The 14395-nt window shown below is 31.4% G+C and overlaps 1 protein-coding gene across 1 annotated transcript in view; it reads left to right on the top strand.

Annotated features, from left to right (window-relative positions):
- The window catches only part of LOC129984530 (amiloride-sensitive sodium channel subunit alpha-like), a 38817-nt gene that overhangs the window by 17209 nt on the left and 7213 nt on the right, over positions 1–14395 (top strand). The window contains exons 5-8 of the mRNA XM_056094431.1: positions 206–427; positions 3946–4067; positions 10398–10657; positions 12843–12981. Of these exons, the coding sequence (XP_055950406.1) occupies positions 206–427; positions 3946–4067; positions 10398–10657; positions 12843–12981 (743 nt within the window). The remainder of the gene's footprint in view (positions 1–205; positions 428–3945; positions 4068–10397; positions 10658–12842; positions 12982–14395) is intronic.

Raw genomic sequence — 14395 nt, 5'->3', positions numbered from 1 at the left:
TATTTGTCATATTACATAACAAAAAATCATTAATTTAATTATATGAAATATTTTTTTAAATATATCTCGACAATAATGATTTTATTTTTGTGGAAATTTAATTATATTCCAGATATTGAATGAATTATTGAATGTCAAATTGTTTTGTCTTTCTTTCTCAAATTCATTATAAAGATATTTTAATATACATTCGTTAATTTTGTAGCTTGACAATTCCATTTTTTTCGAAAAGCGATTCCGTGCTGAGTTATATAGAAGACGCAGCTGTGAGAAATATGTTAGAAATAATCAGAAGCGCCGAAGTCGAAGACCTGGTAGATGTTGAATGGGCTTTCCAACCTAATATGTGGAGCATGGCCAATTTCGGAACAACCTTTGATAATCTTATTATCAGCTGCAGCTTTAACAAGAAACGCTGTGACCAAAGGTAGAATACACCATAAAATATTTGCTAAACTTTGGTGAATATGGAATTTCAAATAGTAATAAATGGATGTTTTAATGGAATAAACAGAATGTACGAGCGTATATCAGTATTTACCTGCTTTTATATTAGAACAGTAGGTAAACAATGTTTGCCATTGAATAAGAACAACATTTCTTTACAAAATTCCTTATCTCTGCGATGCAATTAATCAAGTGACTCACAATTTTTTTTATTACTTGAGGGAAAAGGGTTTGGGAATTGGTCGCCAAATATTGATGCATTGCATCTTTTATATCTGTTCCGTAAAAAGCAATGTTTTCGTAATTCATCTTTAGAAATTACTGGAGTTAATATAGGTTATGAATCGTTGATGATTTGCATCTTACATATTCTATTTTGCAGAAACGCGACTGTCCTATAATACGTCTTTTGAGATATTCAAAGAAATGACGGATGAAATCTTGACTACCAACCATTGATGCATTGTATTGTGTATGATCTGTACCATAAAGAGGTCATGCTCATATAATGCATCTTTTGAGGGTTTTAAAGAAATGGGTGGAGTGAATTCTGACTTGTCAGCCACTATGAATTACATCTTACACGTCCTGTTCCCCAGAAAAGTGACGATCTTATAATACTCTCTTCTGAGAGATTCAGAGAAAAAGACTAGGTGAAATCTTGGCTACCAAACATTGATGCGTTGTATCATGCTCACCTTATTCGATAGAAAAATGATGAGTATATAATGCATTTTTTGAGAATTTTAAAAAAATAAATGGAGTGAAATCTGCGTTATTATCCATTGATGAACTACATACGCCCTATTCAGCAGAAAAGCAACGATCCTGTAATGCATTTTTTGAGGGATTCAGAGGAAAGGACTGGGTGAAATTTGGATAGACACTAACTGATGCAATGTATTTGATACATCTTAAGTGATCTCATATGTTAATTTTAACCTGAAATAATTACAGTAATCTAAAATTAGAATTAAAAAAATGACAACAGCGATATCTGAGAGTGAACAATATTTTTTTTTTGTGCGACAGGGAAGCAATCAATCTGATATACTAATTTTTGTGCAATTTATTTCTTTTCACAAGTCATATACAGTATTCTGATTCTAATGGTTATATTACAGAAATACGTTTCTAGTTTCTAATTAAACTCTTCTTTGGAATGGCATAATGCATTTTCCTATCTGGAAACCATTATAGTTTTGACAAATTTTTTGACACTAAGCATATCCTTATATTTGGAGGATCGTTGAGAAATTTTCTAATAACCCACCATGCTCTGAAAAAACAGATATCGTAACCGGTCAGGTGTTACAGAATAAACTGAATATTCTTCTTCAGGACCAAAACTATACGTAAAAGAAAGGTTAAAGGTAAGGGAAGATAGCTAAGAAAGGCTAAAGGTGAAAAGATGTCCCCACCTTCATATCTGGCCAGGAGTCAAAAACGAATTATTCTGGTATTTTTCATATTCTTACAACACATTTTATTCACCAGAGAAGCGATGCTCATTTAATGCAACTTTGGTGGCTTTCAAATATATAAACTATTTGAAATCCAAGATGTAGGAAGAATGTTCCGTGAATTTGAAACCACTACTAATGGCTGAAAGGTTGGGCCTAGCAGTGAATGGGCCAGCATTAACATGAATCCCAACATTCGACATGGAATGCAAATTTCTCTACTTGATATTGTGGAAGGTATCCAACCGCCTGACTGGAATAAGTAGATAATTCCTCTGTTGCCTTTCTTTATATTTACTGCTAGATGTATAACCATTTTTGCTATAGAAAGGAAACAACTCTGTATCGATCAAATTTTGCTCATGTGACCTCAGATGTACAAATTCTACGCTCTCATCTTAATAGTAAATCTTCCTATTATAACTACATTTCTTGTTGAAGTGCTGACATTTTCGACTCATTGAAGTAAGTTCTATCACCTAATTAAATTAATATTTATCTATTGTTATCAAATGTTCAAGAGCAAATTTACTCTAAAAAAACAATAATAAATACTTTTCCCACTTGCTCAGTGATATCAGCATTATTAACAATAATAAAACAAGTATCGAGGAATATAGAAATTTAGAAGGAGCATAATGAGCCCACCATTTATCCCTCAACCGCAGGCTACACAGAAATCATAAATATTTCATATAAATTGGCGATTTTCACTATTAAAACATCAAGAATATGAAGTGATTAAAAACTAATATAAAGAAAAAAATAAAAATTATTAAAAAAAAGGGAAAAATTGGAAGAGAGATGCTGCTCTTTACTTAAAGTCATCGAGAACTCTTTCATCATTCGTTCCAAAAATAAAAGCGCCATCAAACATTGAAATTACATTGTTATTTGGCAACAGCAGAGAAAAAAAAAAGAAAAAAAATGAGATCTTGTGGCTTTATCATATGTAACGAGATCAGTGCCAATGTACTGTAATTATATGGAGCTGAACTGCGCTATGTGATCCTGTTTTGTCTTAGTGCTTTCTGTCAACTTTGCACTTTCTGAACAATTTCACTGACTTTTGAATCATATTCTAAAAAGCATGAGAAAACATTTTTGTATAAGAAAGAGAGATATTGTTTCTGTTTTTTTTTAATTTCGTTCTCATATTTATACGAGTGTAGAAGATAAACATTTTTCTATCAGTAAGTGTTTGAATCCTTAAATCAAACAATGTAAACCTTGTGGAAGTTGGGTCTATTGAATTCTAAAATGTTTAAAAATTATTTAATAGCTCTGAATTACCCACGGATAAATTTGTAACATTAATTTCAAAAACATACAAAACAAAAAAATGGATAATTATTCGGTACCAGCATACTGGTTTCTGACTTGATTCTGACAAATACACAGCTCTAAAGATAGTTGATTACGTTGCCTGGGGTAATCAGTTACAGTTAATGTTACCAGAGAGAGTACCAACTTTTCCTCTGACTTCAGTTAATGCCTTTTTTAATTACAAATAAATATTAAATTGTTATCCGAATCCTCCGAATTTTCTATTATTTACTAACCACAAAATGCCCGCTTAAATATCATCCATTTAAGTATTTGCAATCATAAGTGTTTATTGTCATTCTAAATGTTCTCCTCCCATTGATTTTACTGCAATTTATAGACCGCGCTACTGAAAAATGTTGCATTCTTATTAATATCTCATATTTTCTTCTAGGAATTTTACTATTGTTTTAACACCAACCAGCGGAAAATATTATGCATTCTTGTCATTCTAAATGTTCTCCTCCTTTTGATTCTACTGCAATTTATAGACCACGCCACTGAAAAATGTTGCATTCTTATTAATATTTCACATTTTCTTCTAGGAATTTTACTATTGTTTTTACACCAATCAGCGGAAAATGTTATACATTCTTGGCACACATTTTTGTCATTCTAAATGTTCTCCTCCTTTTGATTTTACTGCAATTTATAGACCACGCCACTGAAAAATGTTGCATTCTTATTAATATTTCCTATTTTCTTCAAGGAATTTTACTGTTGTTTTTACACCAACCCATGGAAAATGTTATACATTTAATTATGCAGGGAAAACATCCAAAGGCCGAGCAAGAGCTGCAATATCTACCCAACGTTATGGCTGGAACAGTGGTAAATTCATACTTTGTAATAAATATCTTTTAAACTGAATTCTAAATAGCATTGTTCTAAGTGGAAGTTGTGAAAACATTCAACTAATGTATTCTTTCTTTGACTTTTTTGTTTACTTATATATTATAATATGCTTTGCATTTAGATGTTTAGTAAAGTGTAAATAATAGAGGCCGTCTTACCTTTGACTGAATGAGAAATATACAGTTTTAGTGACTAAGCCACACTCAAAATTTCATTTATTTCTCTTGGATTTTTATTAATTATCTCGTTCACTAGCACACGGATCGACAAACCAATAGATAGTTAATCCTTTAATCTGGCCCAAAATTTGATGTGAGTCAACAATTTTGGTGACAAAATCCTATACTAAATTTCACTCATCTTGTTGCTGCGTTTATGATTTACCGCATTCACGTACAGAAGAACAGACAAACACATGGACTGTATTTTGATAGATCTTGCTAATGTTATCGTATCTTCTTCGATAAATGACTGTCTTAATAGATTTAAAAGCCCGATGAAATGCATTAGAAGCTTTTTATTTAAGTTAAATATGAATGAAAAGCAGATGTAAAATAATTTTAAAGTGAAAATCACCCATTGTTTGAATATGTTTTGCAAATTTATATTTCTTGACGTGAATTACTTTTATTTATTTTTAATATATTTATTTTTATTCTTGATTCTTTATATTATTTCTTTTCTTCTTGTTTTAATTGATCATTAATATGATGTTCTTAATCTAGCAACAAATTTCACATTCGTTTATGTTTTACTTGTATTAATGCTTATGACAATAGTTTGTTCATTTCAAAAAGAATTCTTCGCTACTTAAAGCTGTGGACTTTTCTTATTCATAAAACTTTTGTATTCTATGCAGAAATTAAATTATATTTTTGTAAGAAATTTAATTCTGTAGTTCAAGTCAAATATCTATATTCATAATTTTTGCACGGGATTTAAAAAGAACCAATGTGGATTTGTAATGGCATCCAATAGGAATCCTTAATAAAACAGTCAATCGGCTTTAATTTAAACTAACCGCCTTTGGCAACAGTTGCTTTTTCGGGTGAATTGGTTTTGTATTTAATTTGCATCAAATCTATTAATAAATCTATCCAAACTATTATTTAATCTAATCTATTACTTGATGTTCATGGTTCCTTCAACAAAGCATTTTTAAACTGATGCATCAAAAATATTGGCCTGTCTTTAATTTCAATTAAATTTCTTATACATAATCTGATTCTCATGATTCACCTAATATAATATTTTTAGTCATCAAGCTGAAACAAGAATTAAAGCCGTCTTCTATATCTATATCTATACTTATAATAAAGCTCAATGTGTGTGTGTGTGTGTGTGTGTGTGTGTGTGTGTGTGTGTGTGTGTGTGTGTGTGTGTGTGTGTGTGTGTGTGTGTGTGTGTGTTGGCGCTCTACAGGCCAGGTCATTTGACATACAGCTATCAAATTTGGTACATGTATACCTTAGAGGTCGGGAATGTGCACCTGGGGTCCCTTTTTTGAAATTTTAATTACAATTTTAATTATTAATTAAAAACTAACTTTCCCGCCAAAAAAATCTTCCATTTTCCCCACCGCCAACTTTTCCGCCAAAAAATATCTTCCATTTTCCCCACCGCCAAATGAGTAAGGCTTCAGTTTCTTTTTTCTCCCAACAGTAATGAGGCTAGGGTTAATATTTTTCGGAGGATTATATTAAACGATTCTGTTTATTTTCTTAATGTTTTATGCATTTAAAATTAAACATTGTTAATTAATCCATGCTTCAGATTCATTCTGAAGTACTTTTGAATTAAAATGACACAGAATAAAGGAAATTAAAAATGTATAATCTGCATAGCGTTACCCCAACTGGCGTAGAAAAATTCACTCATTTGCGTTACCTAACTGGCGAAGAAAATTCACGCATGCGCATTGTTCTGATTGTTGTCATGACAACCACTTTCAACGGACGATTTAAATTATTTTTAGGTTAGTTGCATGCTTTTGTAAGTAAACTGTATTTATGTGAGTTATATATTTTTTGTATATGCTTATAGTTTTAAGTACATCGTTTTTTAAGTAGTTTTTTTTAACCTGTTTTCAATGATTTCAATTATTTTTAGGTTAGTTGCATGCTTTTGTAATTAAATTGTATTTATGTTAGTTATATATATTTTTTGTATATGCTTATAGTTTTAAGTACATCGTTTTTTAAGAAGTTTTTATAAACCTGTTTTAGACCGATTATTTTAAACGATTCATTTTATTTTCTTAGTGTTTAATGCATTTTAAAATGAAACATTGTTCATTAATCGATCTGTTCATGATGAATCTGAGAAAATTTTGTTGACAAATTCTTGAGATATTACATAAATTAAGAAAGATATTCTTTAGTGCCCATAAAGTTTAAACGCTCAGTGACTCTATTATCAGTAATCATATTATTAAAAAAAATGCTTTGTTTCAGTAAAAAATATTATTATATTAATTGCAGATTAATCATTTACACTTTAATTTAAAGCATAAATTCTACGAGGGGTTACAGAAAATGAGAGAGATACATATCACGTTATGACTGAAGGCCTTTATAATATTATGAGTGAATTATATGACTATCAAAATTTGAAGTTTTAAAATATTTTGGTGAAGAATCTATTAAAGTTGGAATTGCCTAAAATATTTAAATATTAAAATTTTAACGAACATTAAGATTGGCGAACCGGCTGGTCGCCAAAGGCGGCTAGTATTTTAATAACTTAACACTTTCTCTTTTTATTGTGTACATAATCTTCCCTAATAAAGTCAAGCTCGATAAATTATATCACCATTAAAAATTTTAGTGTCTGAAAAATCACTTTAAAATTTCTTTTTTCATTTCACTTTCTTATTACTTATGTAAACTGCCACATCAAAAGATTGTAAATAGAATCGATCTTCTTCAGCTTTCAACAATGGAAAAATTCTGCGATTAAATATTTGAGGAAATAATGAAAGCCTTTGGAGTTTCATAACAATAATTAAATTTATTGTTAAAAATTGTGCAAAAAAATATTTCCAAAAAACAGAAAAAAATCCCGGAAAAATAAAATTGGTATGCTAATAAAATTGGTATAATAAAAAAAGGACATTCTTTTTTCAAATTTAAAATAGTACAAAAATCAGTGCTGCCTTATAATATTTTCGGAAAGTGTAACGGAAAACATCAGTTTCGTTTGATTTTTAATTAATAAAAATTAAAATTTCAAAAAAAGTCTCAAAAAATTCTCACAAATATATTTTAATTTTCTAAAATATGTCTGTGCCAAATTTGGTAGCTTTTGGTCAAATAATCTGCTTTGTAAAACGCCAAAATCTACATATATTAGAAGAAAGGACATGATGGTGTTGAAATAAAGTGATGTAGAATAAATTATATTAATCTAACAAATTTTTTTTAATTTCCAAAATTTTATACAGAATTCCAATTCTGGTGTATATGTTATAGTCTAAATTTCAATCATTAAGCTTTCTGTGTTTTTGTTTACTAGTTTATCTCACATACACTTCATCAAATAGATATAATACGATTTTTCTCTCCGATTCAAAAGGATCTGAAGCGTAAAGATTCATAAAAATCCCAAAATCAAAATTTTCGACCATTATAATGCTTTCTCTGTGTGCTTTTTATAGAAGAATGTAATATATGGATAAATATATAGAGGACACGAAAACTTTAGAATCAAAACAAGTATAAATCTGTCGTGTCAAAGAAAAATTAAAGAACATTTAATTATCAGATAATTGTTGTGTTTAAAACATAATTTCTTTATCCTCATCCTTTAAACTTCACTTTTTTTCGCTTTTAAGGTATCCCATAAACCAGAAACGATAAGCATTATTGCTTTTACTGGACACTTTTATAGCTTCTTCATTCTTAAAGCACGAAGTATGTGAGCCATCAAACCATTAGAAAGATAACGTTTCATCGAAAGCGGGCAATTTCAGATGTCTCTTCCCAGGTTCTATTAAGGAGATGTTCCATTCATTGCAACATTATTGCGTAGGTAGAGATATTTTATGGCATGTGCTATGAAAACATACAAAAAAAGATGCTGGTGCTATGGACAAATATCTTTGCAAAAGCAACTGCCTATATGTGTACATCGATTTCAGTTGCAACATCCCATAACCTCTTTAATGAATCTCTGAATTGTTGTTTCAGTTTTAAAGAACTCGAATCAACAAATTTCTCTCAATGACAATTCTATTTCAACAGTTTTATTTACAAAGATTACTATTATTGTATCCTTTCCAAGTTAATAGATTTTGATGATGATCTTTTTGAGATGACTTAGATATTTCAGTTATATTTTTTTTAAATTAATTAAATTATTATCAGTTATCAAAATGTAAAAACTCCAAAGAATGTTAATTTATGAATTATTTACACAAGCCAGATGTTCCTACTTTTTATTTCCACACGTATCCTTTCTTCAGTCTTTGTTTCTTTTCTGAGTACCCTCTCTGGCATCATGCAACATCCCAACAATCTCTTCGCATCAAGAAATTTTTATAAAGAAAATATAAAAAAATAATCATTACATTATTAATGAAAAGCGCTTAAGCTACGTTAAAAGTCAAACGGTCTCGAATCAATTTAATAACATTTGTAGGATTTATTTTTGATTATCCATTTTTTTACTTTTTCTAATGTGAAGTATACAAAGAAAGTATTGCAATCGTCAAAAAATTCGCACTCAAGATTTTGACGAATCTTCACGTTTCAGACTTCGCTGAGACCGAAAAATACATTTTTGGAATGCTATTTGACTATTTATTTGTGAACACGATAGGTCAAAACCTCTTTGGGTTGGACGGATGAAATTTGGTACATGGTCTTTACCTCAATTTTGTAGATTGCTGTCAAGTTTTGAACAAAATCCATTGAGAGGAAATCTGTCTGCATGGCTGTCTGAATACAAGTGAACCAATTCCTACAAAATGTAATAGACCAGTCAAATAAAATTTCATACACATATCAAATATTTGAAGCGTAGATCAGTCACAAATTTGGTACCAAATACATTAAGAGGTAGTTCTGAACTTTCGAACGCTTGTTAATGCAATAACCTAAATCTATAATTGCTTCGTATGTTGTAATTTTAAAGGATGCCATTAAGACGTATCAACAGATAAGTTCGAGGAACATATAAAGGGATGAAAAAACGAAAGAACACTCCAAGAAACGTTTTTCCAGATGATGATTGTGGAGAAGAAATTAAAAATTATGTTTTGTCTTAAAAGTTATCTGATATCCTACGCTTTCAGTTAGGGCTAAATTTATATCAGATTTGGCTGTATTAGATACAGATTGTCGATAATACCTAATGATTTTACCTCATACTTTTATACCTGATACTGCTGTACTTTTATATGAGATTTTTAAAAATATTTGGTTCTAAAAATTGTACCTGATGTAGCCGATAACCGTTCTCTTTTATGAGCAAATAACCAGCTCTGGAATGATATCGGATCTCCCATTTTCGTCGAGACTGCTAACTGATACTAATATGATTCCAAATTGGTGTTTCGCTTCTTTGAAAAAAAATAATAATGTACCAGTGGTCTTGGTTTTGTATCAGCTGAATCTAAAAATTGATACCGAGTAACTGACACTCTAAGTCTGTGTCAATTTTAGTTGCTTGATATTTTTACTTATCTGATACAAATTGCGTATACAATATCACCCCTTCCAACACGGAATTCTATTCATGGTTTTACATGAAATTGAATGGATGCTAAATGAAGGATCCAGTGATCTCCGACTTTGACGACAAAAATGAAGTTTGAAAATGACCCCAATTTCATTAGAAACCGAGATCTAAAGAATTTTCTGCAGAATTCCATGTGATATAGCGCCCTAGCAAAAAAAAAAAAAAAGTTATATGAAAGGTAAAAATGATAAATTCAATCTTTTTCTGGAATTGTATTCGTAGAGGCGTGCTTTTTAACTGATATTTGCCGAGTGCTATTGCTAATGCTGCTGGAATTTTTTTAACTAGCGATTTGTTGTTTTCTTGTGTTGTTAATTTCTACAATACTCTTTTTGAGTATCTTAGATGTGTTATTATCACCTGTCCTTCGTGTTTTTTGAATTTTTCGTGAGCTAAAATGTCGGCTTATATTATTCAACTCATTGGACGTCATTCGTCGTCCACCTATAGGAGACGATTTCCGTAGCAATACCAATTCTGAACAGTTATTTCCATAATAATTATCTGTAGAAATTCGACATACCCTGCAAACTATTGAAATATTTAATAAATAATTAATCTTTTTAGGTCTGCAGCTGTACATGCAGCTTGATCCGAACCACATGATCAACGTTTTAAACAAAGATATTGGAGTCCGTGTAGTTGTGCACGATCCACTGCAGCCGCCGTACGTCGCTGAGTATGGAATGAGCATCCGTCCTGGAGATTCGACTGCTCTACAGATAGAGAAATATCAAATCAATAGGCTTGGAGAACCTTGGGGCAGGTGCCTGATGTCAGGAAAACATTTGCCATTTTTTAAGTCCACTTTCCCTTATTCTCAGCTGGTAAGAGAAAATAACTAATTTATTTAAACATTTAGAAGTTTGAAATTCTAACTCAACCATCTATCTCTACAATTATTAAAGGTGTGTGTGTGTTGTGTGTGTGTGCGTGCGTGCGTGTGTGTTTGCGTTTTGCGTGCGTGTGTACGTGAGAGAGTGTTTTGGATCTCTACTAGTCAGACGTTTGACCGAGAGCTATCAAAACTTGGCACATGCATACTTTGGACGGTGAGAATATCTACAATTATTAAAGGTGTGTGTGTGTGTGCGTGCGTGCGTGTGTGTTTGCGTTTTGCGTGCGTGTGTACGTGAGAGAGAGAGAGTGTTTTGGAGCTCTACTAGTCAGACGTTTGACCGAGAGCTATCAAAACTTGGCACATGCATACTTTGGACGGTGAGAATATCTACAATTATTAAAGGTGTGTGTGTGTGTGTTGTGTGTGTGTGCGTGCGTGCGTGTGTGTTTGCGTTTTGCGTGCGTGTGTACGTGAGAGAGAGAGTGTTTTGGAGCTCTACTAGTCAGACGTTTGACCGAGAGCTATCAAAACTTGGCACATGCATACTTTGGACGGTGAGAATATACACAATTATTAAAGGTGTGTGTGTGTGTTGTGTGTGTGTGCGTGCGTGCGTGCGTGCGTGCGTGCGTGCGTGTGTACGTGAGAGAGAGAGTGTTTTGGAGCTCTACTAGTCAGACGTTTGACCGAGAGCTATCAAAACTTGGCACATGCATACTTTGGACGGTGAGAATATACACACTGGAGCAAACTAAGCATTAATGAAAATTTATAACTTTAAAACATCTAAACTTATTTTATGTCTAAAATTTACTCCAAATTGTATAGCAGAGATCACGCGCGCACCAAAAAAAAAATGTGTTTAATATCATTGCAATGCGCATGAGTAACAAAGAAAAACATTATTGTAAATAAAATTAAAAAATAATAAATAAATAAATAACAGTAGTGGTCTCGCAGAAATTTTCTCTCCTACTCTTTTATAGAGAATTTATTACAGAGAATGTCTTGCGTAACATTATCATACAATAAATAGTTACTAAATATTAACTTTTGGCGTGAATTACGCATTTTTATTGAATATTTTGTGATCCTCGGCTAGTTTTTTGGCGATTAATCACTGACATGCAATTAAAAATATCCGAAAATCGAATTTGGATTTGAAAGCGTCCTTCCTAATAGATTGAAACAAAAATTCTGACCCAAAACTACACTTGTAGTGACAAAATCCTGTACTAAATTTAATATATTTAAGTCGTTGCGATTTTGAGTTATCACATTTACATGTTTCTGAAAGTCCAGATCAACAAACAGCCAACTCGTTGACGGATTTATTTCTAAATTTTGTAGCTGATCACACTAGGCGTTAAATAGGTGTATTGAATTTTATGTATTTAGCTCTCTTCATTTTATACTAAGCATTTAACTTATATTCAGACATCTGGATAGACAGACTTCTTCAGAACGGATTTTGCTTGAAATTTAATAGAAATTTACAAATTAGGTGTAAAGATCGTATACTGTAACAACTATCATGCATCTATCTAAAAGCGTTTTTGAATAATTTTCGTCACAAACAAAGACAGACAGACATTTTCCAAAAATATATATTTCAAACTCAGGGAAGTCTAAAACATGGAAATTCATCAAAATGTCGAGTTCAAATTTTTCGACAATTACAATACTTACTCTATACTTCATGTACGAGAAAGTAATATATTTAAAAGATATTTTTTTTAATAGAAGAGAAAAATTTATGTAATTAAAATGGATACCACTTGAAAGCTTATTTTTTTTAATTTTGAAATACTGTACAAATTATTTTGGTGCTTCGAAGTTATAAAGGAAAATCTCAATTATTTCTTAACTAAGAAAACTAATAAAAAGTTTTAAAATCTTTCATCGCGAGTATTTATTACTGAAAAATTAACTACGTATCAAATTTGATAGCTCCAAGTCCAACGTTCGATCTTACAGAACATTTTAAACAACTTTCTCCATAGTGTATGTCAATATTTACATGCTTGCCAACCCAATAACATTATAAAAATGAAAACTATATAAAACTTTAAATTTTCTTATTAAATATTTGAAGTTGAGTATAATAAAAATATAATAATACAAATCTTAAATTTTGAAGGTATGAAATTTCTGATTTCCTTTCCACCTAGGGATGCCGAAGGGATTGTCAAAACTTTTATATCAAGCAACGATGCAACTGTGTCAAGCGGGGTCTTCTGCCACCATCTTTCACGAGACCTAGTAAGAAAAAGCTAGATTCGATATGCAACTTCACGAATCCGATGCAAAGTAAGCTATTCAAAACCTATCATTTTAATGCCAAGTTTACACTTGGCCAGTTATAAGCTGGCTAGTAGACAGTGCATGCGTAGAAAGGAAGAAGAATGCTGTTTAGTCAAATGGCAAGTAATTGTCCCGATGGGACAGCAACATGATGCTGTATTGTATTTTTTTTCCTTACTGAGCATACGTTTGTAGAATTTGGCGGTTTTTTTTGCGCGTAAAAATTGATCACTTATCATAGATTAATTCAAACATTTTTTGCTGTTTGTTCTTTCTGATGCGAAGTTGTTGTTTTTTAAATTTTATTTGTCCTTTTTTTTTTATATAACTTTCCAAATTTAAGTATGCTGATCTTTTTTTATTATCATTATTTTATCTTGTTTCTTTTTGAAAATATCTATGAAAAAGAAACATTCAGGAATGCCAAAACGTCAATTTATAGCCAAGCATAGAATGCCTGAATCTAACTTATGAAATTGTGGCAAACATAAATCAGTCCCTTTCTACGCATGAGCTGCCTACTGTTCGTCTTATCACTGGCCGAGGGTAAACTCGGCATAAGATTATATGCTCCGCGTTAACTTATAGCTAATTTCACTTTTAGTTGTAAGTTTACTCGAGTAAACTAATAACTGAAATAAGACTTAAGATATTCCATGTCATGATCATTGTTACGTTTGCATTTCAAATGCATTAATTTTTTTGTTCTTTAGTAATTAGCGAAGAAAATGGAATCAATTCTAGTTAAATTACGTCATGAGCAAGTCATCGAAGTCATGGATGCACGTCGTTTTAATGCTTTGATATAACGACAATTTCTTCTGGAAATGAGCAATCAGCTCCAAAGTTATATAGAAAACAATACATAACCATTAATTGATTACATTATTAAAGGAAATAAGTAATTAAAACATGGGAGTTGATATCTTTTCCTATACATGTTAGCGGTAGAGAATTACTAAACGTTAAAACGGTTTAAACAAATGATAATTATACACAAATACATGTATTTATTGCATTAAAGATCCAGACTGAATTTCATTAAATATCCGGCTGAGCGAAAATTTCTTGTTGTAGCTTACAGCTTAAATTAACTATATATACAAGTATATATTTTTAAAAAAAAGATAAGCCATGTGACAGATTTTGAAAATGTGAAGACACAGGCACAACATTGTTTTGACCTCTCTTCTTCTATTCATCGCCGTTGTGGTGAAAGCTTATAAGCCGGTTAACAGCTAAGCTACCCGAGCAATTGCTTTTGTATTGTGGTCATGTTACTGGGTTGAGAACCATAAGGTTCCAGGTTCTATCCTGGCGCATCTCAATTTGCCACATTGGTGACCCGGATGTGATATTGCCTACTGCTTAACATTGTGATGAAAGGCGAATAGTTTATGAGCTCTACCAGAGTCTCGAG

This window comes from Argiope bruennichi, chromosome 9 (genome assembly GCF_947563725.1).
Source record: "Argiope bruennichi chromosome 9, qqArgBrue1.1, whole genome shotgun sequence".
NCBI classification, from domain to species: Eukaryota; Metazoa; Arthropoda; class Arachnida; order Araneae; family Araneidae; genus Argiope; species Argiope bruennichi.
The sequence above is the reverse complement of the archived record's forward strand: the minus strand, read 5'-3'. Positions and strand labels throughout refer to the sequence as shown.